At 44.5% G+C, this 27328-nt stretch overlaps 1 protein-coding gene across 2 annotated transcripts in view; it reads right to left on the reverse strand.

Annotated features, from left to right (window-relative positions):
* Positions 1-27328, reverse strand: part of HIPK2 (homeodomain interacting protein kinase 2) — a 294723-nt gene that overhangs the window by 45394 nt on the left and 222001 nt on the right. The window contains exons 7-10 of one of the 2 annotated variants that reach the window (XM_061638828.1): positions 25658-25820; positions 23345-23471; positions 12282-12403; positions 734-876 (exon numbers count right to left, since the gene is read on the reverse strand). In XM_061638828.1, the coding sequence (XP_061494812.1) occupies positions 734-876; positions 12282-12403; positions 23345-23471; positions 25658-25820 (555 nt within the window). Of the gene's footprint in view, positions 1-733; positions 877-12281; positions 12404-23344; positions 23568-25657; positions 25821-27328 lie in introns of both variants that reach the window. The other variant, XM_061638827.1, reaches the window with a different exon arrangement.

Here is a 27328-nt window from a genome sequence, read left to right on the forward strand (position 1 = left end):
CCAGTCCACCACCACCATCACAAGCTTCTGAGGGTGGTGAGATTACCAAAAGGGCCTCCTCTGCTGACCTCAACCCCTAAGGGGATCTGTAGGGAAGGAGGAAGTCTTTCAGATATTTGGGACCGAAGTCGTTTAGAACTTTAAACACAAGCATGACCATCTTAAATTTGGCCCGGAAACCTACAGGCAACTAATGCAGCTGTCAGAAGTTGTATGAGATCTAAAAGCAACCCCAGCTGGTAATCTGGCTACTGCATTTTGGACCAGTCGAAGTTTCCAGGTTGTCTTGTGAATAATGTCTGCTGAATTCAATATTTATTTATTTATTAAAGTATTTATAAGCCACACTTCAATAAAAGTACATCAAGGTGGCTTGCAACACACAAAAACATTATACATTTAAAAACATAAAAGACAATAATAAAGATAAAGGAGAGTGGTGGAGCAAGGTGGCAGGGAGGGTGGTGCTGTGCAAACGCACTGACAGGAGCAACATATTTGCATTTGTGGAGTACCAATGTCCTCACAACTTTGCCCTCCCACTCTTCTTTCCAGTAAGTAGCAGTAACTCCACTGCCAGGAGGTTGGGTAAACTACAACAATGCCCATGACTGCACATACAAAACAGAGTCCAAGAGTTATGTGGTTAACTCATGCAGCCATGATGCAATGTAGGCTACATCATGGATACTGAGGCTCTCATGTGTATCTTATAGACAGACTTTCCGTTTACCTCCAATCTGCCAGGGGCTGGGTCCCTGCCATGGTATCCGGGATTACAGTTGCATGCTGGACTGAGGTGTGGGTGGCTACCCCAGTCAGCTGCTGCCAAGCTGGAGGGAGCAGAATTTGCTGAGTACCACTAGGCCAGGCTTGCTGTGGAACAGAACCAAAAATTGTACTCAGTATAACAATAAGGAAATTCTGTGCAAACCCATACTTTTTATAAGAACGTTAGAGACTATGCAACATGGAACATACTTAATACAAGTCAGCAGAAAAACCCCAGATAACTAATTCAAAGGCAATAGTCATGGCTCAATCAGCTACAGAGAAGGGAAACAAACAAGAGAGCTGTGAAGGTGAGAGGAAATCAAACCACTTGAGAGACAACCTAACTTTAAACCAATGCCTTCTGAAAGTCAGCTGGGATGACAAAATTGGTATTTTTAAAAGCCCAAATATAAACTCACATTTCTTATCTGTTGCAGTGGTAGCAACATGAACCTAGGTAATAGGACTTACTCTCTTGTAGGAGCTGCAATGCTAAGCACACTTATCATAGAATCGTAGAATAGTGGAGTTGGAAGCAGCCTAAAGGTCACTGAGTTAAACCCACTGCTCAATGCAGGAATGCAGGTTAAAACATACTCAACAGATAGCTGTCCAGCTGCCTCTTGAATGCTTCCAGCATTGGAGAGCCCACCACCTCCTTAGGTAATTGGCTCCATTGTCATACTGCTCTACTTGGATGTAATTTCATTGATAGGATCAGGCTGTAAGAGCGTTTAGGATTGCACCTTGATCTTAAGCATGTTTACTCACAAGTAAGAAGTCCAGTGGGGCTTACTGTGAGAAAAGTAAGTATGGGACTGAATTTTACATGCATGCTCTCTAGGGAATACATTTCACTGAACTGAGTAAGACTTACTCTCGAATGAGTGTAAGATTACAACCATTCTCCCTAGCAGATTTGCATAGGCAGTCATTTGGCTTATGCACTTTTACTCAGAAGCAAGATCCACTGAGTTTAACGGGAGCTAGTAGTAGAGGAAATGCAGTGGACAGTGTGGGGTTACCTTGTTTATGGAAACGGACTGCCTTCAAGTTGATCCTGACTTATGGTGACCCTACAAATAGGGATTTCATGGTAAGCGGTATTCAGAGGGGGTTTACCATTGCCTCCCTCTTGAGGCTAGTCCTCCCCAGCTGGCTAAGGCCTGCTCAGCTTGCCACAGCTGCACAAGCCAGCCCCTTCCTTGTCTGTAACTGCCAGCTGGGGGGCAACTGGGCTCCTTGGGACTATGCAGCTTGCCCACGGCTGCACAGGTGGCAGGGCACGTAACCCCTGATTAGAGCTTGGAAAAGTTACTTTTTTGAACTACAACTTCCATCAGCCCCAGCCAGCATAGCCACTGGATTGGGCTAATGGAAGTTGTAGTTCAAAAAAGTAACTTTTCCAAGCTCTGCCCCTGAGCCACTCCCTGTGGGGGTGATCTTCAGCTGGCTCTTGACACCCCAGAGACACGAGCGGGGATTTGAACTCACAGACTCTGGACTCCCAGCCAGGCTCTCCTTCCCACTGTGCTATACCAGGTAAATGTGCATTGGATCAGTCTGCAAGTCCCACTGATTTCTTACTCCTGAGTAAACATGCATAGGATCAGACTCTAAGTGGGATATCTGAGGCCATATGACCTTGGTGGCTTTAAAAAAAATTAAGTGGGACTTTTTGAAGTAATCATGTTATCAAGAATGCGTCCCAGCTCCCCTCCCTCTCTCTGCCCTCACATCCCTCTTTTTACAGCATTTTCAGTTCAGATGCTCAGTTGTTTGGCATGTTATGCAGTGTTCAGATTCACATGCTCAGATAAAGGTTAAGATAAATGAGTGTCAGTGTTCTGCTGGGATCCCAGATTAACAATAATTAAATTGGAGAAGTATCCATTCCTGCCCTGTATTGTTCCTCTCACTTCCTCGAGTTGTGGTTTTTCTTGGTAAAGAATTCCAAAAATGGACCCAAAATCTCTTGGAAGCTTGATTTCTTAAAATGTAGTTTATAGAGCAGAATTTTCTCATGGGCTACAGAAGGTCTTGCATCTATTTTTCTGTGCTTGGTGCTAGACAGTGCCAAGGCTTTTGTGCCTGTCCTGTGTGAGCTGAGCAGCCACAGTGCTGCGTAAGCATAATTCTGCACACACTGTCACCTAAGACATGTGCAAGTGTCATCTTGCTCAAATGACTCAATTTTGGAGTCATATAATATTGTACAAGTAGGTCACATTCAGATTCCCCCTGCATGACACGACAGGGCAACTTAATCCCTTCTGAGTACAGATTTCAGAAATGCATGTGCTAAAAGATTTGCTTGCTCCTGGGATTCAAGGGTGGCAGTTTAATACCCACAGCTATGAGCACTCTGCACTCCCAAGGCTTAAACTCTACGCAAAAAAACCCCTCACATTTTATGCTCAAAAATAAAGAATTCTCATTCTGAGTGTAATCTGTTTCAGGCATTAAAATAATTCAAAATAGTTTTTGTTAGGATTTACACGGCCAAGGGTAACTGGGAGAATGCAGAGCAGCAGACCGATCCACCGCCGGGGCACCTCCCATTCCCATGGCAAGAGCAGTTCCCATGCAGCCAACAGCCTTGCTTTCTGAGAATCCACAAAGGCATGGATTTCCTCGAGGGCATATGAGTATCTTTTGTCCTCAGATATCCCATACACAACCCTGACCTTATGCATATTTACTCAAGAATAAGTTCCACTGAGTTCAGTGGGTCTTGCAGCCTGATCCTATGCACATTTACTTGGAAGTCAGCCCTCCTTGAACTCAGTGAAACTTACTTCTGGATGAGTTTGGGAGAGATGGGGAACCTGTGGCTCTCCAAGGGTCAGGGGGGAGTTGGGATCCAACAACATCTGGAGGGCCATACAGTCCCCACCACAGTGTATAGTCTCCATGGCGCCTATGCATATCGACCAGGGAGCAAATATCCAGGAGTCAGCCCTACTTTTCGGCAGAAGAAGCTGGCCACCTCATATACCTGATTTGGGGTGTCATGAAAGGACAGCACATTGTTAGTTATTTAACTTATGACAATGTTTTTCCTGCCAGGGATTTTCTGCCTCAGGTACAAAAAATAATCTAACTGGCCTTTGGTACCAAGCACCCTAACCCGGAGGCAGGGAAGACATTTGCTGCTCTGCCTCAGAAAAATGATGTGATGGACAGCATGGTGGGGAAGAGAGGTACTTACCTGACTTTCTTGCAGGTGAGTCACTGCTGATTACCAGGAGGGAAGCAGCAGCAGTGAGAACAGTATGGTGCAAATGCATTGGCAGAGCCAATTCAGCACCCCTACTGGTGTGTTTGTACCGTGCCACCCTCCCCGCTGCCTCACCCCTCCTTCTAGTAAGTAGCAGTGACTCACCTGCCCAGTAGGTCAAGTGAGCACCTCTTTGCCCCATCACTCTATCCATGACTGGCAAAATGTCTCGAGCTGTCATTTGCCTACATCTTAATGGGTGGGGGGATCCTGACCCCCCCTCTCTCCACACACAAACACATACACACACAATTATTTGTGTTTATTTCCCCCCTTTTTTACAGAGCAGAATTTCAGATTCTTTTATACCAAATCTGAACCCCCTTCCCCTCATAAAAGGATACACCCAGCCTTGACCTTCATGCCTAAGAATACTGAGGGCCCTTAATAGGTCCTGCCTCTTTTAAGAAGCGGCTGCTCTGCTTGCAAAGGGCAGAACCACAGATCTCTCTCTCTCACCTGCCTGTGCAGGGAGGCAAACTGATACAGTTGCCTCACTGGGATTGAAAATGCACCCTGAAAGGTTGGGTGGGCAGGCTGCTTTTCACCACCTGCTCCAGGAGTTGCACACAGCACACTTAATCTAACATGTATATCCTATTTCCTGCAGTCAACATCTCTGGAGAGAATATACCAGCTTCAGCCCATCAGCCTCTTGCTAACACCACTTCTATGATGTCCGATGTAAATATTTCACAGCATGGGGACCTTAACACAAGGCTGCTCTGTTTCCCCTCTTGCCAGAGGCAGTGCACCTTTAAAAGCCACATAACAGACAAAAATGCAACAGGCACAGCTTTCCACTTAATGTGCCCTGCTTGAATTATCATTCATCGTGTGGCTCTTATATCCACAATGCCTCAGGAAGGAAGGAAGGTGAATATCTAGAAGTAACAGTCAAAGGGGACATTTTTTACATTGAGACCTATGAGGGCTCAAGCCTCCCTAGAAGTCCCCTCCTGTGTCCAGGAAACCTTTTCCCCAGTCCAGTGCCTCTCAACCTGATGCCCTCTAGACCAGTGGTTCCTCTCCAGAAGGCTCATGAAGTCATCCCAAGGGGGGGAGGATCACAAAGAACCAAGAGAAGAATTATTTATTAATTTAAATAAATAAATAATGGCTGGTCTGCGCACCACCAACTTGCTTCTGAGTAGACATGAGTGCCTCATAAAGGATCGCTCTGGAACTCCATCCCATTACTTTTTGGCAGGCGGCCCCCTCAGTTCAGTCAGTTCCTGCCACAGAGAGCTGAGCAACACAGCCCTTACGTGAGTGCATCAAGAGAAGGGGCCAGCTGGGCTTATTTAAGCTCCAATGCCTCTCCCCCCCCCCTTTTTTTTGTCAGTGGCAGTGAGGAAAGATCGATTGAGGTTATTGGCTCTGGCTGTAGAGACAGAGGGACCCCAGGAGGGGGCCACCTGCCAAAAAAGTAATGGGATGAAGTCCCAGAGTGTCCCCCTATGAATACACACTTGGGCACTCATTAAAAATTCACTGTATAATGTATACATGTCTATACAGAAGCAAATCTCTTCATATTTAATGGGGCTTACTGCCAGGTAAATCAAACTGCAGCAATCAGACCAGACTAAGATTCTGTTGAAGCTGTACTACTTTTTTTAAGGGGGGGGAGGACACATGGGACTTTATAGTACAAAGATGCATCATTCTGGTTAAAGGAAGCAAAAATTTGTGTCTATAATGCAAGGACTTAGGCTGCAATCCTAACCAGGTTTACTCAGAAGTAAATCCTATAGAATTCAATGGAGCAACAGCCATATGCGGTAGGTTAGGCTGACAGTTATTGGCTGATGCAAGGTAGTAAGTGATCAAAAAATGATGGGCAAACTAAGTTTTAAAAATGTGAAAATGCACATGCTCAGTGTATTTTTGTTGCTGTTTATCAGCACTGAGTTTGTGTTTTATCTAGTTCTATATGTTCATTTTAAATATATTTTAATATATGTTAAGTTGCCCAAATTTTTGTTTTTACTCTTACGTTTTCTTTGCATGGTTTAGGGTTGGCATTGGGGGAGAGCAGGGCTGTTGTGCCTTTAACAGCTGTGTGGCAAGCAGAAATTAAACAAAAATTAAATTAAGCCTTCTCTAGTATGGAAATACAATTATGGGGAAAGCTTCACCCGTTGCCATTCTGTCTGTTAAACATATTATCATGATTGTTATGTGGAGCTTCCGAGTCGAGTGCTGAATAGGAGGCATCATTATATACAGGTGGAACACTTAAAACCAGAGTCCAAATGCCCTGGCATCAACCAGACCACTCTGGATGATTTATTTGTATCTCCTCCCTTTCATTTCCTTCAAATTTGTAAAAAGTTGTGTATATTGCTGTAACCTGCCCTGGGATGTTTTGGACTACAATTCCCATCACCCCTGACTATTGGCCATGCTGGCCAGGACTGATGGGAGTTGGAGTCCAAAACATTTGGAAGGCACCAGGCTGGAAAAGATTCATGCGCCTGGTTGTAACCTGCTGGTTTCAGGCATTATGTGGAATTTATTCTTTTGACTCTATGTATTTGTTTATTGCTGTTATGTTTTAAATCACTAGATCTCTGCTTGGGAATGATTGTTTTGTTTGCATAGTTCAGGAGTGAGGAACCTCTGGCTATCCAGATATTGTTGGACTCCCATCAGCCTCACCCAGCATGGCCAATGGTTAGTTGTAGCACAACAGTATTTGGAAGGTACCACACTGATTACCTCAAGTCTAAGATATGCTCCCACAAGATGCAGTAATGGCCACCAGCTTGGATGGCTTTAAAAGAAGATTAGACAAATTCATGGAGGACAGGGCTATCAATGGCTACTAGCCGTGATGGCTGTGCTGTGCCACCCTAGTCAGAGGCAGCATGCTTCTGAAAACCAGTTGCCGGAAGCCTCAGGAGGGGAGAGTGTTCTTGCACTCGGGTCCTGCTTGCGGGCTTCCCCCAGGCACCTGGTTGGCCACTGTGAGAACAGGATGCTGGACTAGATGGGCCACTGGCCTGATCCAGCAGGCTCTTCTTATGTTCTTATGTTCTCTTATTTTAATTTTTTTATTTATATTTGTTTATTTATTTATACCCAAGGGTCAGGGCTGATGGGAGCTGTAGTCTAACAACATCTGGAGGGCCACTGCTTCCTTGTCTCTGATATACTTGCTTTAACTGCTCCTTTGTTGATTATTGTTTTGGCGTGTGGTTTTATTATGTTTTATGGTGTTTGCTGTTCTCCACCCAGAAAATTATTGTCATTGGGTGATTGATAAATCGAATGAGTGCATGAATACATAATTTTTTTTTGCTGGAGATACTACAGATTTGCTTTTATTGTTAATGTTACATTATATTAATATTAATACAGTGTTCTGTATTAATGCTTTATATACCCCACTGGACATTTTGCAAAGTGGTGGGCAGCATGTACATTTAAAAAATGAATTAATAATAAATAAAGGTGCTGTGCTGCTCAGCTATGGTGCCCCTTACTCTGTATATTTTCAAAAGCACCGTTGTTGTTTTTTAAATAATTTCTTCATGTGTTCTGAAAACAGAGCTACAGCAAATGAAAATACGCTGGGGCTAAGCCCTTGTGGATGCTGAATCACAATAAACTCTTTGTAGTAAGGATTAGATTTAGGTGAGCAATCCAGTGGATTGTATCATAGGAAAACAGGATCATGTCAGGAATTGGATACCAAACTAAGAAACATCAGGATTGGTTTGATGAGAATGACAGTGAGATTGAACATATCATCGACAAGAAAAGGAAAGCCTTCCAGATATGGCAGAAAGACACTAACTGTGCTGCTAAGAAAAAAATCTATGCCAGTGCAAAGGCTGAGTTCCAAATAAGAACTAGAGAACTTAAAAACGCCTGGTGGATAAAGAAAGCTCCACAAATCCAGCACTTCGCAGATGCTCACGGTGCACGGGGCTTTTTTTAATGCCACAAAGGCCATCTATGGACCAACAAATTACAATACAAATCCCTTACATTCAATGGATGGTACCAAACTTCTTAAGGATAAAGAGTATATTGCACTGCGCTGGAAAGAGCATTACCAAGACCTCCTTAATCGTAACTCTATCATGGCTGATGAGGTCTTCTCGCAAATTCTACAACAACAAACTAGAGACGAGCTTGCAGTATCCCCTAATTTGGATGAAGTCAGTAATGCCATCAATCAAATGAAGTTAGTGGACCTGATGGGATTCCTGCTGAAGTCTTTAAAGAAGGTGGGCCTGAACTTACACAACTTCATAAGGTCATAGAAAAAATCAGGATGAGGGAGGAGATGCCGGAAGACTTTAGGGACATCATAATTATCACCCTGTTTAAAAAGGGTGATAGAACAGATTGTGGGAACTATCGAGGTATCTCTCTTCTCCTTGCAAAGATCCTCGCAAATTGCCTCCTGCTGATCTCAGAGGATTTCCTCCCCGAATCTCAAAATGGTTTCCGCCCTTCCAGGGGGACAGTGGACATGATCTTCACTGCACAGCAGCTTCAAGAAAAATGCCGGGAGCAGAATTGACCTTTATATATGGTGTTTATTGATCTGACTAAGGCCTTTGACACTGTAAATTTAACCGCTCTCTGGACCATCCTTCTGAAAACTGGATACCCTGATAAATTTGTGGATATTTTGTGACTCCTTCATGACAACATGACAGCAACAATTTTGGACAACAATGGCTTTCAGAGCGATCCATTCAGAGTCTATCAGGTGTAAAACAGGGATGTGTCATTGCTCCTACCTTATTTGCTATCTTCATTGCTATGATTCTACACCGTATTGAGGGGAAACTTCCTACTAGTGTGGAAATCATATATTGAACAGATGGAAAGCTTTTTAATCTCAGTAGGCTGAAAGCAAAAAGTAAGGCAATGTCAACTTCTGTCGTAGAACTTCATATGCCGATGATAATGTAGTCTCTGCACATTCAGAGAAAGATCTTCAAACTAACCTAAATGTCTCTGCAGAAGCATATGGAAAGCTTGGGCTCTCACTTAATATTAAAAAAAACAAAGTGCTTCATCAACAGGTGCGAACTAGTCCCTCTGTAGCACCATCAATCCAGCTTAATGGTGTGACGTTGGAGAATGTTGATCACTTCCCCTATATTGGCAGCCATCTCTCTCTAAAAGCTGACATCAGTGCTGAAATTCAACATCGTCTGAGCTCTGCAAGTGCCGCATTCTCCTGAATGAAGCGTAGAGTGTTCGAGGATCGGGATATTCGCAGGGAGATCAAAATGCTTATTTACAAAGCCATTGTACTACCGACCTTACAGTATGACTGTGAAACATGGACCATTTATAAGCGCCACTCCCAATTTCTTGAAAGATTCCACCAACGCTGCCTCCGGAAAATTCTGCAAATTACTTGGGAAGACAGACGGACTAATGTTAGCGTTTTGGAAGAAGCAAAGACTACCCATGTTGAAACAAGGATCCTTCAACATCAACTTTGCTGGACCGGGCATGTTGTTCGAATGCCTAATCACCATCTTCCAAAGCAGCTACTTTACTCCCAACTTAAGGATGGAAAACGGAGTATTGGTGGACAGCAAAAGAGGTTTAAAGATATTCTTAAAGCGAATCTAAAAAAATGTAACATGAACATCGACAACTAGGAAGTCTTGGCCCATGAACATCCCAAATGGAGGTTGGCTATTATCAAAGGTGCTGTGGACTTTGAAGAAGCACGAGTACAGGGCGGACGGGACAAACTAGCTAAGCTGAAGGCACGTCAAACAAATCCTCATCGCGATCATCTTCCATCTGGAAACCTATGTCCTCACTGTGGGAGGCTGTGTGGATCGAGAACTGGCCTCCACAGTCACTTACGGACCCACTGTTAAAGACCTTATCTTGGAAGACAATCTTACTCAGCCACGAGTGATCGCCAATGATGAATGAATGAAAATGAATGTATTGTAGGAAGACAGGATCATGTCAGGAATTGCAGAATATAGTCATATAGTCTTGCAAATGTATCCAGGAAATGTACTAGCCATCCCAATTGCGTACTATCTCATACATATGTATGCTAGCCATTGTGTCACATTATGGAGCAATGCTTTGTGTGTTTATTCAGAAGTAAGAGCTGTTGTATTTATTCAGTGAGGTTACTCCCAGAAAAACGTGCATAAGATTGCAACCTTAATATACTAAAAAGAAAAGAATCAACTCTCTTCCCATTGTGTTTGTATCCCTCCATTTTCCAAAGCTCAAGATGGCTGCAAATGTTTTCAGAAGCTGTTGTGCTTGGTTACCTGGATATAATTCTTACCTGTCAGAAGAACAATGAAGAGAGTTGTGGTCCCTTAAAGACAAAGGCTGCAGTCCAAACCCCTCTAACACCAGGGTGTGGTGAGTTTGGATTGAGTGGAGCCATCCCTCCACTCTGCCAGCTCAGCTAGCTTCTTGCTGTCTGCCACTGAGTCTTAGTCTACTGGCACAGACTTTAACCTTCTACCCACCAAAGAGAGGAACTCCCACCGGCAGAGGCCAGTGGATAGCCCTGAAATGGAGTGTTCTGAGGGTTGGGCGGTCCTGATCCAGCTCGAGATCCATCAGATCATGAGGTATTCTGACAGGCGACGCTGGGCTTGATCTGGGCCCAGTCTCTATGCAAGCCTGAAGCTGGCACAGGGATCAGGTCTGATCTGTCTGTCTTTCCTCGTTCCGCTGCTGCCGCGAGTAGCCAGGCTGCAGAGTGGGGATAGCTGTGCCCCTCCACAGAGCCCTGGCAGCAGTAGCAGTTTTGGATTGCAGCCTAACAGATTTATGCTGTAATCCTATACATGCTTACCTGAAGGTAAGTCCCACAAAACTCAATGGAACTTACTTCTGTGGAGACACATATTGCAGTGTGCTATTATTGTAGCATACACTTTCGTGGAGTAGAGTCTTCTTCATCAGATACATGCCCAGTTTACAAAAGCTTAGGCTACAATAAATCTGTTACATCTTTAAGGTGCCTCAAGATATTTGGCTACTACCCCTCTGGAAGTTGTCACCTGTTACAGCTGACCAGGGGAGTGGCTCTTTATTAAAGTGTCTTAAGTGCAGGACTTTTTTGGCTCCCTTAGAATGTAAAAATCCTGGGGTGTGCTCACACTTCAATCTTTAACCACAATTTTAAGTGGTAAAATCACTCCACAAACTGTTTCCACTACTGCTTTAGCATTTGGATCCACCCCGTGTTTTGAGTCTGTCTGTTGAGACTGCCAGTTGCACTTGGGCCAACTGAGAAGTCTGGTGTGTGTTTTTGGGTCTGAGTTTTGCAAATGTATGTGATTACAGACCCTCACAGCCAGACTGTTCTGCATGGTGTTTCTGTCCAAATATTTTACATATTATTGCAAATTTTTACTTTTTTTTTCTTAGCATTGAAAAAAAAATCTTCCTATTTCTTGTTTCTGCTTTTGAATGCCTCTGATTTTTTTTATTTTTAAATGAGACGGCTAGGTTTCCCCTAACTGTGTTACTTGGATAAGGATGGTGGGCTTTTCACGGAGGTGGACTTCTTTCATGTCAAAGAGGCAACTCCTTAACAAAGACTCTTCATGGGAACAGGAGGCAGCACTTAGTTAGTGAAAAGAAATCAAGCAAGCTTCAAGTTCTGTTCCATACTGTCTTTCCCAGATAAACTTGGCTGGCAGCAGGCAAAAAGAAAAGTATTGAACTAACACTCACTGGAATGCTATCCTGACAAGGCAATGCTTTGGCAGGATTTTGGAGTCTGCTAGTGCCTGAGAACATTGGAATGCTCTGGCATATGCACAGCATTCACTCTTACACACTGATGCAAATTGAATTCGTCTGGAATTCAAGGTGGTTTGTATAATGGGGTGACTAAGATCCCCAAGTATTTGGAAGCACAAGCCAAATTTTTTGTTGTGGCTGAATGCCCCCATCCCAGTATAAGCCTATGACATATACTGAGTCAGACCATTGGTGCACCTGATCCAAATTTACCTTTGCTAACTTCATAGTGCACCATGTACGTGATGTCATGTCAGAGAGTGACTCTAGGGAATTAAAGGTGGTGGAAGAAAAATTATGGCATCATGCACCCTTGAACACTCAAAAATCCACACTAGCATTCACCCATATGGGGCACTCTCCTATCGGTTAAACCGAAAAAGAGTTGCTCTCTGCCTCCAGTTCTCATTATAGCTGGCAGAATGGACTCAAGAAAATTAAAATTTACCTGTGCTAAAAGTCCTGGCTGAATCTGAAGGGGCTGAGCCCCAGGAGCCTGAGTGACTATTGGAACAGCATTCTCCATCCGGACAGAATACCCAGCATGCTTTGAAGGGGAAGTTTGTAAACCTGTGCAATGAAAAGAGAAGATAAAAGAGTTTGCCATCAGTTGCTTTTCCAGGAACAAGTACGTTAAACATTCCTGACCAAATGGACAGATTGGCAATCTTGCCATTCTATCAAATCCAAACCTACTATTTGAACATGTCTTTTACAACATTGCCTGTGCCAGCCGAGACGGATTACTTCTGTCTTTATTAGGCATAAAGGAGTTTCTCAACTGCTGTCTTCATATTCCTGCACCTTATTGCTCTCCACTGAGTTCTTCCCCATGTCTATACACTGTTATAAAAATATGTCAACACAGATTGGTCATACTATTTCAGTTGTGGCCTAGCCAATTTGAGCAAAGCTGGACCTTTTTGGCCAGTTTTTAGCATCTCTGAAAATTAGGTTCTATATTCCTGTGCAGACTCTACCTCAATGCAATAAAGGAGGCTGTTCAACAGAGATCCTTATTTGACTGGACACACCATCTGAGGTGCAATGGATGGCTACAGGGGAACGGCCCTTCTTGGTGGTGGATCCCTGGCTATAGAATGCTTTCCCCAGGGAGGCTTGCCTGGTGCCCACCTTGACATCCTATGGGTGCCAAGGAAAAACATTTTCATTTCCCAATATTTTTTTAAATCCTCTGCAAATTAATTTTATGCTGCTTTTACTTCTGCTGACTGCTTTTATGTTGTATTTTAATGTTTTTCTTTGACTCTTTATTGTACTTGCAATATACACAATGACATATGATATACATCAAAACAAAAAAAGGAGTCATACCCAATTTTATAAGGGGTCAATGATTTTACTTTATTTAAGTCACCCTGGGAAATTGTTGAGGGGTGAGATATACATCCCTGTGATACATTAAATAAAAGAAACAAAAATTAGAGCAAGTATGAAAATGGCATGGCAATAAGGATCTAACTGAGTCTAACAGTATCTAAATCCTTTTGACTGCATTTGAACTACCTTAAACATTGAGCACCTTGGACACCTCCTTGAAAGTTTGAACTAAAACCTGGAGCGGATTCCACAGCCCCACTGAAATGGAGCCACTAGCCATCACTGGTGTCACAGGCTTTGTAAGTAAACCCAAAATAATTATTGCTTGTGCTCCTTAACTAGCATGATGGATACCTCTTACAATTGGCATATTATAAGGTTGTGCTGATACCTGTAACCAGATGTCAGAAAGATTCGAGTCTCACATTTTAACACTTGGGAACCACTCTCTCCTGGCAGATCTAGTGACAATACGCCACAAGATGCTCACCCATCAGAGGCAAACTGTAATAGTCACTCAAAACAACTCCCCATACATGCACCTTGTGGCGAACCATCACTGGATCTGCTGCCAGGATTAATTGTTAAGCCAAGAGCGATTTGAAGTTTGCTTATTCAAAATAAGAAATAATATTTTTAACTTGCGTATCAATAATTATATGAATCTATGTCTGACAATCCTCAAACCCTGCAGTGATCTACTTCATTGATCTTATGCACTGATGCAAATTGAATTCGTCTGGAATTCAAGGTGGTTTGTATAATGGGGTGACTAAGATCCCCAAGTATTTGGAAGCACAAGCCATATTTTTTGTTGTGGCTGAATGCCCCCAATGAGTAAAATGATCTACTCATTGACAAAATGCAAACTCAACCATCCCCCTGATACTTGCCAAAATGGACTTTATTGTGAATAAAAGTTTAAAAGCATTCATAGTTTCTTATATCTAACACTACATTTGTAACCATGTTTTTAGAATAAATTTTATAGCTTATGACGCAATATCCTGTGATCAGATGGTCTTGCTGTACATTCCCATAAACAAAACTGTGAATAACTTTGTAAGTATGATAAACATTTCAACAATTTTCACATTAGTAGGGGCATTAAATAAATTTTTGCTTGGATGCTTCAAGTGATGGATATAAACTAGGCATATGTGCAGTTAAAATGCCAAAGTCCTAAGGTTGAAAATTCATGTGACAATAAAACAATGTGTCACCATACCAAGCATATTTGGACTTGTGGGTCCCCATACCACAAAGGCTGGGAACCACTGCTCTAGGGAACTTACAGTAGAGCAGCAGGGGCCTCCCGACATCCAGTGTTGTAACAACTGCAACTACAAAAAGCCTTTTCCTCTCCTAAATTAGGCTGCTGAAATCAAGAAAGCTTGGTGAGAAGCAGGAATAGATTTGCTTGTGAAAAGATTTATGTGCAAATGTAACCTGTATGAATTATTGGTTTGGCCCAGTGGGTGGGGAAACCTTAAGGAAGAGGCTGTATTTGTGAGTTAGTTCTGAAAGAGAGAGAGAGAACTGAGAGAAAAGGAGCTGTTAAAGCCAAGGAGTAAGAATTAGGCCCTTGTCACCTTGAATTAGGTAGTGGGGTTTTAATTTTTATGTGTAAGAGGGAATGGAAGAGTAAATTCCTTTTAGTGGCTTTATGTATTTATATTATATATTTGTATCTAACTTGTATTTTATTTAGGGTTTTAAGGTTTTTGTCTGTGGGCACCCCTGATCTTCCTATCATGGACTTTTCTACAAGCAACTCCTGCACTGGTGCCTTGTTGGATGCATGGAACTTTGGGAATTATTTTATCCTGAAGATATATGTTATATTCTGTTGGGATATGTCCTATTGTTGCAATTTTTGCTACAACTTCTGGATTTTTACAAAATTATAATTGTGTTTGCATTATTCATTTATAAAATAGCCCCACAGAACCCGAAAGATTGGTACACAAACTCTAGTTTTGGAACTGAAAACAAATTCCTGGGTTGAACATGTGCTCAGAGGCACCTGATTCCACAATTCTACGTCCGCCTTTCCAAGCCACTACTTTGCATCCAACTCTGGCTGGTGGATGTCTGGGTTCTGATGAGAAACAAAGCAGCTCTGATAAGCCTAAATTCTGCCTCTCTTTTGTGGACATGTTTCTCTTCTGTGTGGATGGACTCATGTAACATCTCTAGATCACAGCCATTTGAAGACAAAAATGCAGCAGCAAAGTTTTAATTGGGGAGTGCCTTTGCACTGGTCAACCCTATGAACAGAAAATGTGGTGAACCACACAGAACAATTAAGCTAGAGCTGTGAACCTCAGTGAAAGCACAGGTGAAGAGCCAATGGACTATGTGTACAATCAACTCCAATACGTGTTGCCCTCAAGTAACTGCCACTGAATTCAATGGGACTTACACCCAAATAAGTGTACATAGGATATCTTAACTGAATAGTCATAGCTCTGTGTAAAATGGACTCAGGTGCATGTCGGAAAGAGGTTTTATTGGTTAACTTTCCAAAATATCTTGCAAATGCTGAGTTTGAACAGCAAAGGCCTGGAGAGAAATATCCTCAGTGTAATCTCCTCCTCCTCCTAGAAGTCGGACAAAGCTGAGTGCTTTCCAGCTGGAAAGAACCTCCCTGTTTAGGCTGGGATTCAGCAGCTAGGATTGAACCAGTGTGTGGGGTTAACTTTTAACTTAACTGGTCACACTGTATTTTTTCTGGATTTATAGTGACTGCCTTTCAGGCATAATGGCACCCACAGCAGTTTAGAATAAAAACTAAGGTTGAGACAAAGGTTCTCCACGGAAATGTTGGGAGGCCCAGGGGTCGCAAAAGATGGAGGGGGGAAACTGTCCTGAGCTTTTTCTCCCCACCACCACCACCATTGAGGGACTCTAATCGGCAGCTGTCATCCCCTGCTCTCCCCCTCCCCTTGGAATAATGCCACATCACCAACCTTGTGTGCTCCAGGAGCTCTAGATTACAACTCTGATCAGCACCAGCCAGCACCGTGCTAGTTGAAGCTCATGGGAATGGTAGTCCAAAACATCTGAAGTGTACCAGGTTGGTGAAGGCAGAGCTACATCATCATGTAGCATCGTTCCAAGGGGACATCGGGGGGGAATGGTGGCACCTAGCTGTACTGCCACCCAAAGAGTACTGATAGCACCAACAAGCCCATCCTTTTGCCTCCTCAAAAGAATCACTCAACATGCCCCCCCACACCCTACACTGTTTTTTTTCCCCATTTTTGAATGGGGTAGTGAAACTGAGAAGTGGGCATTGTGGCTCGGCCTCAATAAAAACAAACTGAAACAATTCACACTTAAACATCCTAAAACCAATCAACAGAGAGCCTTAACCCAAAGCCACAACAACTGGAACTTCAACACAGAGGGCCTGAATAAGCAAGACAGCAGCAAAAAATGCAGACGGAAACAGTAAAAAAAAAAGTGCATTTTCATTGCCTTCTGGGGAAAAAATAAGAGGAAATCTTGTGCTTGTTTGTGTTTTCTGTTGTTTTGAATGGTTGTTGCTTTCCTCGAGCCACTGAGGTGGGGTGGAGTAGAACTTAAAACTAAGTCATTAAATCTGTTTTGGTGCCACTTCCCAGTAGTTCCCCAATATAGGCTGGCTGAACTCCACAGCTGAAAAAGAGACATCTCATCTCCAAAGGAAGTACCGCTGCTGCCGCCTGTGGCTTAAACACAAGGGGAGAAATTAAGACTCCAGCAGCCTGTCATCCTTTCTTTCGCCGCCCTGCCTTTTGAGCTGAGGAAATCATCGAGGATAAAAATTTGCCCAAAATAGTCAAAATGCCCTTCGTAGCTTTTGTAAATAAGACTCAGGAGACTTTTCAGGATTTCACCCTCGAGCTCTTTTATGTTATTTTAACTCTGCATTAAAAGGATAAAATGTCTGCTGCACAGCGGTGTGCCAAGACATCAATATCTGCAAAGAACTTTAATATCTTTGGATAAAAATGGGAGAGAGGGAGAGGGAGTCAGGTGGCAGCAGCACAGGCTTCGAGATGGCAGCTGAGCCCAGATGTGTGAAGGAAGAGGCAGCTTTTGGATGAGAACTTCAAGCAGAAATAGGTCTTTCCTTCAGTCTCAAGGCCCCAAATACCACCAATCAACTCGCCACCCCCAAATTGGCAGTGGTGTACTGCAACCCAACCTATTCAACATTTACATATACTGTACCTCTGTGTAACACATCTGTGATAGGTTAGGATTGCATCATGCAGCAATATACTGGGGCAGCTGTACTGATGGGTTGTGGAAATTTTCTTTTTATAGACAAGGCTTTAATTTACTGAGTCATTCTGTACTAACTTGGTGGCTTAACCCTGAAACTAGCTAGTTATCATCTGGGTTTCAGCCCTGCCCAGATCTCAAAGATGAGGTCTCCTCCAACAAGGAGCAGATCTTCTTGCCACTAGTGATCCTGAGGAGCCACTGAATCTGGATATCCCTGCCCTCAGGCCTGGAAGTCCTCACACCAACTGCCTGTGTTCCTGGCCAGCTCTTCATCTCCCCCAGGAACTCAGGAGCAGAGGACGATGGCAAGCCAGGCAGAAATGGCATTAAGTGTCTAGCTAGCTGCACACGAGGCCACTTGGGAAGAGAGAGAAGCACACGGATCAGGGCCTGACTGAGAGCCAGGAAGTGAGAGTGCTTACAGGTCTGAGCTGTAATAGTTCTCATCCAAGCTCCAGCCTTCCTGACCTCGGGAAACAGACAGTTATTCTGCTCCTCTGTGGGTCTGCCAAAAGCACATGTGGTTTCTCCTGATGGGGACAAAGAATTTAGACTTTCTACAAAAGGTCCATGCCAAATCTCCACTCCCAAATTATACTAAGGGAGACTTGCAGGAGGATCTCTCTCAGTTGCATTACTAGCAAGCAACACTGAAGTTAGTGAAACCCAGCAGAGACTCATCTCGGACAGCATACCCTTAAGGGCATTGAGTGGACCAAGCTGGCCATCTGCCTAGAGCCATTTTAATTCAAAACTCGGTAACAGTGAAAAATAAACGACTGGTGTAATATGTTCAATATGACTTCCATTGAAGACATTTCAGAAGCTGCAGAAGGTTGAGAGGAGGTCTGCTTTCTCATGCAGCTGGGCCATCAGCAGCACATTTATGCTATTGCTTTAAGGGCTACATTTTGTCTCCCATAGGCTCCTTGGCAATGGACACTGGTGGCTCTGAAGTCCGTGAGGCAGTGAATTCACTCTGGGTTTTAGTCCGAACTTAAAAGGAACTGTCCAAAGTGCTAAAATCTTTAGTCTGAGCTTTCAAGGAACCGTCCAAGGTGCTGAAAGTTCGGGCTAAAACCTGGAGTGGATTCACTGCTAAGGTGCCAAAAGCTTTAGTCTGAACTATCAAGGAGCTGTCCAAGGTGCAGCCTCTTGGACAGCTCCTTGAAAGTTCAAACTAAAACCCAGAGCAGATTCCATTGCCCCACTGACATCAGAGCCACCAGTCTCCACTGCTATTGTATATTATTCAAAATAAGGAGTGGACAGAGTGGTGGGCAGGGCTGCACTATTGCCCTCCTGACAGTAGTGCCACTACCACTGACTGGCAAAGATAGTAGCAAGGTTGGGGTGCATGGGCATACCGGTGGAGCCAACGCGGTGCTCCTGCTCTGTCCCTCTCCGGTAAATAGCAACACCACCATTTTGGGAAGGCAGTGGCATGGCACCATCCCACCACGCTGGCTGCTGTTGTTCAAGATGAATGTAAGAAATTCGCTGCTGAATGGACCTAACATTTATTAGTTACTCAGCCAGCTGTGCCTGATACTGTTCCACCTATCCCTTCTTTGGAGGGGATATATAAGCCGGCTGGCTGAGGGGGCTTGGGAGACCCACTGCCTGCAAGGGGAAGAGGACCATCACCGCCCAGGGAGGGAGAGCCATCTGCCTGCTTTGCTGCTGCTGCTGCTGCTTGGCCAACATCTCTGCTCTCTCCTTCCTGGGCTCCTGCTCTGCACGTGGGACCAGGCCCCAGGTACTCAGCCAGCTGTGCCTGATGCTGTTCCACCTGTCCCTTCTCTGGAGGGGATATATAAGCCGGCTGGCTGAGGGGGCTTGGGAGATCCAGTGCCTGCAAGGGAAGAGGACCATCACCGGCCAGGGAGGGAGAGCCATCTGCCTGCTTTGCTGCTGCTGCTTGGCCGGCGTCTCTGCTCTCTCCTTCTTGGGCTCCTGCTCTGCACGTGGGCACCTTGCAGGACCAGGCCCCAGGTGGTGTTTTACGTGGAAAGAAGAACGGTCTTAGAGCTGGCGTTTGGGCGCACAGAATACGGGACTGTGTCTTCTGTGTGGGTTTGAAGTGGATGAATGGGTGTTATGTGAGTGTATGTTGTGAGTGAATGTGTATTTTTATGTATATGAGTTTTTTGTATTTATAGTTTATCATGTGCCTCGGGAAGAGATTTTATCATCAAGAGGGGAGACCTGAGGGGGCCCCAATTGCCGTAGTGACAGGTAGAGGGAGGTATGGTGATATGAGAGGGACGTGCCAGGTAAGGAGAACGCGGCCCAGACATGTAGTTGCTGTGCCGCGTTCTGGTCCTTCTCATACCCGCAGGGTTGTTGGTTGCCCTATCAGCCAACTCTCAGATCTCCAGTTGCTGCTCTTTAATGCCAGATCGGTACATAATAAAACCTCCCTTGTCCATGATTTGATTGTGGACGAGGTGGCCGATCTGGCATGTATAACCGAGACCTGGGTGGGCGAACAGGGAGGAGTTAGTCTCTCCCAGCTCTGCCCACCGGGGTATCTGGTTCAGCATCATGGTAGATCTGAGGGTCGGGGAGGTGGGGTTGCTGTGGTCTATAAGAGTTCCATCTCACTCACCAAGCACCATGTCCATGCAATCACTGGTCTGGAGTGTTTGCACCTTGTGCTGGGCCAGAGGGACAGACTGGGAATCCTTTTGGTGTACCGCCCACCTTGCTGCCCAATGGCTTCCCTAACTGAGCTGACGGAAGTGGTCTCGGAGGTACTGTTGAGATCCCCCAGACTATTAGTACTGGGAGATCTCAACATTCATGCTGAGGCTACTTTGTCTGGGGCAGCTCAGGACTTCATGGCCGCCATGACAACCATGGGGCTGTCTCAATATGTTAGTGGCCCAACACTTACATCGGGGCATACTCTTGACCTGGTCTTTGCTACTGGACATGGGGATAGTGATCTGGATGTGGGGAGTTTTACATCTCTCCCGTTGTCATGGACAGATCATTGCTTGCTGAAGTTTAGACTTTCAATAGCCTTTTCCCTCTGCAAGGGTGGGGGACCTATTAAATTGGTCCGCCCCCGGAGACTAATGAATTCTGAAGGTTTTCAAAAGGCTCGGGGGGGGGTTTCCGGCTGATAAGACTGGCGCTCCTGTCGAAGCCCTGGCCGATCTGTGCAATACAGAGATGACCCGGGCTGTTGACACGATCGCTCCTGCGCGCCCTCTCCTATGTAGAGCTCATACAGCTCCTTGGTATACTCCGGAGCTGAGAGCGATGAAACAAGACAGGAGGCGGCTTGAGCGGAGATGGAGACGAACTCCCGACGAATGCAATTATGAGCTGGTTTGTGCTTCTACTAAGCTCTATGTAGGAGCGGTGAGGGCGGCAAAAAAACAACATTTCGCCGCCTCTATTCAGTCATCTCTCTCACGCCCACGGGAGCTTTTTAAAGTGGTTTGTGGCCTACTCCATCTAGGCCTACAAGATACGGCAGATACATCGGTAGCTCGATGTAATAAATTTGCTGAACACTTCCAGCATAAGATCTCATGCATTCGCCGGGACTTAGACTCCTATTTAATAGCAGTTAATCCTACTGAGGTGTCCGGAGCACAGTCTTGTCATGTTTTGTTGGATGAGTTTCAGTTGGTTCAGTTCGAGGACGTGGACAAGGTGCTTGGACAGGTTCGTGCGACCACTTCGGTACTGGATCCTTGCCCCTCTTGGCTAATTAAAACTAGCAAGGAAGGAACAGTTGGCTGGGCCAAGGAAGTGTTTAATGCCTCTTTACGAGAGGGAGTGGTCCCTGGCTGTCTGAAAGAGGCGGCAGTGAGACCACTCCTGAAAAAACCTTCCTTGGACCCAGAGGATTTCAGCAGCTACGGACCAGTAGCCAATGTTCTGTTCCTGGGCAAGATCCTGGAACGTGTGGTTGCTGACCAGCTCCAGACGCTATTGGATGAAACCGATTATCTAGATCCATTTCAATCGGGGTTCAGGCCTGGTTTTGGCACTGAGACTGCCTTGGTCGCCCTGTTTGATGACCTATGTCGGGAGAGAGACAGAGGGAGTGTAACTCTGTTGATTCTCCTTGACCTCTCAGCGGCTTTTGATACCATCGACCATGGTATCCTTCTGGAGAGGCTTGCGGAGTTGGGAGTTGGAGGCACTGCTTGGCAGTGGTTCCGCTCCTACTTAGCGGGTCGTCTCCAGAAGATAGTGCTTGGGGAACATTGCTCGACACCGTGGGTTCTCCAATGTGGGGTCCCGCAGGGTTCGGTTCTGTCTCCCATGCTTTTTAACATTTATATGAAGCCGCTGGGGGCGGTCATCAGGAGTTTTGGAGTGCGTTGTCATCAGTATGCTGATGACACGCAGCTCTACTTCTCCTTTACATCTTCTTCAGGTGAGGCAGTCGACGTGCTGAACCGTTGCCTGGCTGCGACAATGGACTGGATGAGAACTAACAAACTGAGACTCAATCCTGACAAGACTGAGATGCTGTTGGTGGATGGTTTCTCTGATTGGATGGTGGATATATACCCTGTCCTGGATGGGGTTACACTCCCCCTAAAGGAACAGGTGCGTAGTCTGGGAGTCATCTTAGACTCTTCCCTCACACTTGAGGCTCATGTAGCCTTGGTGGCCCGGAATGCGTTCTACCAACTTCGGTTGGTAGCCCAGCTACGTCCCTATCTGAGTAAGGAGGACCTCACATCAGTGGTACATGCTATGGTAACCTCGCGTCTGGACTACTGCAATGCGCTTTACGTAGGGCTACCTTTGAAGACGATTCGGAAGCTACAGCTAGTGCAAAATGCGACGGCCAGACTGCTAACAAGAACTAAGCGGTCTGAGCATATAACACCTGTGCTAGCCCGTTTGCACTGGCTTCCAATATGCTTCCGGGCCAGATTCAAAGTGTTGGTACTTACCTATAAAGCCTTATACGGCGCGGGACCACGATATCTGTCGGAATGCCTCTCCCGATATGAACCGGCCCGTACACTACGGTCTACTACGAAGGCCCTCCTCTGGGTTCCGACTCATAGGGAAGCCCGGAGAGTGGTGACAAGATCTAGGGCCTTCTCAGTGGTGGCCCCCGAACTATGGAATGGCCTCCCCGAGGAGGTGCGCCTGGCGCCGACACTATCATCTTTTCGGCGCCAGGTTAAAACCTTTCTCTTCGCTGAGGCATTTTAATTCCTGTTAATTCTAAATTATTATATTTTGATTTTAGACTGTACAGTTTTTTTGTACAGTTTTGTATTGTGATATACTGTATTGTGTTATTTTTATTGTATTTTTAATGTTCACCGCCCAGAGAGCTGTTGCTAGTCGGGCGATATATAAGCTTAATAAAATAAATAAATAAATAAATAATAGTTGCTGTCTGTCCAGGGTCTCAGATACAAAAGTTTCCCATCATCCAATAGTTATTTTTTTTAACTGGTGATGCCAGTTTTGCATGCACAACAGGTTCTCTTCCACTGAGCTGTGGCCCATTCCTTACTACTCCTGCCAGCATGAAGCTTCTAGTCAGACTAGACCAGACCAGACCAGACCAGGTCAGACTATTAGTCCATCTAACCCAATATCATCTACTCTGCCTGCCAGTGACTTCTCAGTATCTCAGGAAGAGGCCTGGGCCTTTCTGCATGCAAAGCAGGCATTCTCCCTCTGAACCATGGTCCCTGCCCCGACAATGCATCTTGCAAGCCTTCCTGGGGTTTTCTGTTAGTAAAATAAGATTTGTGCTTGCCAAACATGGCCCTATGGATCCATTGTTAATGACAGGGGGCATGCCAGAGCAATGCGCCAGCAGAATGAGCAGGAGCCCTTCAAACAAGACAAGATCAAGACAGCAGGGTGTAGTGGACAAGGTGTAGCTCTTACCTTGGAAGCCTGGAGGACATACAATGAGGGCTTGCTGGAAGGGGTCGGGGCGAGCACATATCTGCGCAGTCCCTGTCTGCAGGGGGACACTCCTCTGGGCCACCGCGGCCATGGATGCTGCCGAGGGCTGGTAGAGTGCAGATTGGTAGTTTAGTATGGAGACTTCAGGGTTGGCTAAGGATATAGTGGCACTGGTGGTGGAGGTGGGAGCCAGGCTGGTGGCCTGCAGGAGGGATGGGATCCAAAATAAAATAAAAAACAAAATATGAAGGAGATGGCAATGCTGGGAAAGCTAATAATAATAATAATAATAATAATAATAATAATATATAAATAAAACAAGCTGGCAAATTTTTAAAAGGAAAGACGAACAAGGTAAGAAGGGAGAACAGAAAGCGGGGAGGAATGAATAAAAAGGAGGAAGCTAAGGATGGGTAAGGATGGAGACTTTTATTTAGCCATGCATGCACAACTGTTCTGCTCAGGGTTGACAGCTGGCCAGAAAACAATAACAGCAACAACAGAGGAGCACTGAGCCTGCAGCCCCATAAAGGCAGCCAGTAGCATCAGTGTCAGGAATGGGCACAGCCAGCATCCTGCAGTGTGTGTGTGTGTGTATGTAGAGAGAGCGAGAAAGGAAGAGTTTAACATGTCTACTCAGAAGCAGGTACCATTGAGTTCAATGAGGTTTATACCCAGGTAGGTATGGGGGAGAAATTTGATTCAGTTTGCATTCCAAGCCAAATTTATCAAATTCGCATTTCCTGAAACAAAATGAGAATCCAAACACAGCCATCCTTCAAAATTCACACTTATCCAAATTTTGCAATGCAGTTCTCCAACCATTGTTTTCAAATCTGCATATACCAGGGGAAGGGGAAAGTGTGCAAAAAATGAATATATTAGTGAAAATAACATACAAAAATGCATTATATTAGGATAAATTGCTTGCAAAAAAGTGCATTAGTCAAAACTGCATACAAACAAAATGGGTTTATTAGGAGAAATTTGCATTAAAATGCTGAAGATTTTCATGAGGATTTTTTTAAAAATGACAAATTGCTGCAGAAACCCAGAGAACTGAATTTAAGATTAGAAAAAATGAGAAACCTGAGAATGAGAATGCTTTTGGTTTTTAGCTGTTGCTGCTTTTTAGAAATGCTAGGATTTTGTTGGCTTGAATTTTTGTAAATTGTATTGTTTTTATTTGTGTTATGTATTTGTGTTTTTCTATTTGTGTGTAAGCTGCCTTGGGGGCCTTTTTGGCCAAAAGGCGGCCTAGAAATAAACCATACAAAAAGAGAACCAAAATTGACACATTCTTCCATCCCTACCCCCAAATAAGTGGGCACAGGAATGCAGCCTGTATTTCTTGTCTGTCCATATATAAGAGAGAATAAATGAGGGTGGATGCCTGTTGCCGTCATGTAGGTACAGAATGGGGTGCCTGTGTGTCTGTCTATAGAAAGGAAGACTGAAAAATGAGTAAATATTTCCAGAAATGTAATTTCTTGATGATATAATGATGTAAATAGCATGATCTGTAGTTGGTGGCTTGGCACACTTCGCTGGGTTATCTGCTCAGCATGTTAGGCTGTTTCTTCCTTTCTGAATGTGACATGCAGATTACATGAATCTGCAAGAGTCTTACAATATCCATGGATCAGATTGTTCGATGGTAGGGCATCTCTAAGCACATGTAATTACCACTTGTTAGATGACAAGAGAACATTCTGTCGTTCTGCACTTTGGCATGCACGGCTTTACCCTGATACCAGATTTTTATTTTATTTTAAGGGGGTTTTTTTATTTCAAGAAACCATGTTTTCTCAAGGATTTGGATTCCTTAGAACCAAGTACACCTGGTGCGGGTTAGTAGCAAGGAAAATTAAAATGTACAAATGTGTCTTTTCTCTTTAAAGGATGTTTAATCTCCTTTGTGGACTATGAAACTGCCTTATATTGAGCCAAACAGCTGGTCTGTTTACTCTGACTGAAAGAAGCTCTCTTGGCCACAGAAGATCTCTCCCAGCCCTTTCAGGTGGAGTTGCCAGGGATTAAAACTTGGTCCTTTTGCATACAAACCATGTGTATGACCACTGAGGTAAAGTCCTTCCTGTAAATGGCAAGCCTTTATTTTGCCCCAAATACCAAAATGATCACAGGAATGAAGAATACATAGCAGCCTTTTCCCCTGATAAGAATTAGCCACTGAGGCTAATTCAGAGGCTAATCCAGAGGGCTTGTCTCAAAGATTGCTGAACAAGCCTATAACCTCCTTCTGTCAGTATACATAACAATGGTTCTCCTCACCTGGTTATGAACTGTATTGAGCTGGTTGTTGAAGGTCATAGTTAGGTTGGTTGATGTGCTTGGGGCCACATGAGTGATGAATGGTGTCTTGCTCTGATTCACTGTGTCGTACATGTTCACCCGTCGCTTGCAAATCTCCATGTTTTGGAAACAGGACTTGACACTGTTTACAGAGAACGAGGACATTAAGAAGCAAGGGAGCCCAAAAGAGAGCCCATTTCACCACTGATATATCTACACCGCCAACTTAAACTGTTTCATGGGATCATAGGAAGGTGCCTTATACTGAGTCAGACCATTGGTCCTTCTAGCTTGGTACTATCTGCACTGCTTGGCAACTGCTCTCCAGCGTTCAGGGGACTGAACCTGGGACCTTCTGCTTGGAAGGCAGATGCTTTGCCACTAAGCAACATCCTTTCTACTTTTGGTAGACATTACGTCTTCCCAGGGAATAGTGGGAAGTGTAGTTCTGGGCAGGGTTGGTGAGAGGCAGCTCAGATGCCCAACCCTATCAAACTCACCGTACCACAGTTCCCAGGATTCTATGAAAGTTAAATTGGTATGAAACGAATACAAGTATGTAGTGTTGATATGTCCTGGGGCTCAAAGGGGTCAATTATCTGAACTATTAATTATGCAAACATCAGCAGCAGCTGGAATTACATCCTATCTTCTGTGCAGTCTCAGATTGTTGCTTGCTGTCTTGAGCTTTATTAAAACCTTAAAACTGCTCCAGCCCTGAAACCCAACCTCAGCTAGTTTAAACATTTGAGGAATGCTAGGAACAGTAGATTCTCCCCCTCCACCCCCCAAAACACTACACAAATCAGTTCCAAAGCTTCTTCTCTGCTACACTCATGCAATCCCTGTAGCAAGCAGACTCAACAGAAAGTACTTATCATTTTCTTTGCCTTCATTTGTAATGATCAAATATTTATACAAAGATTGTAATTTTATGACAGTTTGAATGTCATGCATGAGCACATTCCCTTATTTGTACAAGGTTCTGCAGCTTTGTATTATTATTTTTTATATATTTAAAGGGAAAACTTAAATGGTGCCAGCAGCAAGACACTTCCAGGGTCAAGAAGTCCAACTTCCCACTTTGTGGCAAGATTCCAAAGAGCTGAACAGTTCCTCACTTCTTAAAGCAGAATACATGTTACTTGAAAATATCCAGTCACTGCTGAAAGTGGCAGTCATGTGTCTCGCCACCCTCCCATCCTCAGTATTGTTTAAAACAGCTTATCTTGTGTTGTGGTGTAATACTGAAGTGGGTTTCCCTGACCAAACCACAGGCAACAAATGATGTGGGGCGGGGGTGGGCAAACTCACAACATCATGACATCATAGCAGAAGGCAGGTTGCACTAAACATTACAGAGGACAGATAACAAGATCTGTGGCTACCATTTTCAGCAGTGTTTTAGGTAATGCGCATTTCCAGTCTCAGGAAATAAAAGAGATTTCATGACTGCCCAAAGAAATTTCCTTTCATCCCTCTAGGATAACAGCTCCTGGCAGTGAGACATTAATCAAGGGGGGGGGGAAAGCGACTCCTGCCTTTTGCTTTCTGGAGTACACTCACCTACCTTATTTTCCCACATGTTATTGGGTGAAAGTGAAATCCTACTACCTGCAGCAGGCAGGTAACAGGTGAACAAGCCACTGG

This window comes from Rhineura floridana, chromosome 8, assembly GCF_030035675.1.
Source record: "Rhineura floridana isolate rRhiFlo1 chromosome 8, rRhiFlo1.hap2, whole genome shotgun sequence".
In the NCBI taxonomy this organism is placed as follows: domain Eukaryota; kingdom Metazoa; phylum Chordata; class Lepidosauria; order Squamata; family Rhineuridae; genus Rhineura; species Rhineura floridana.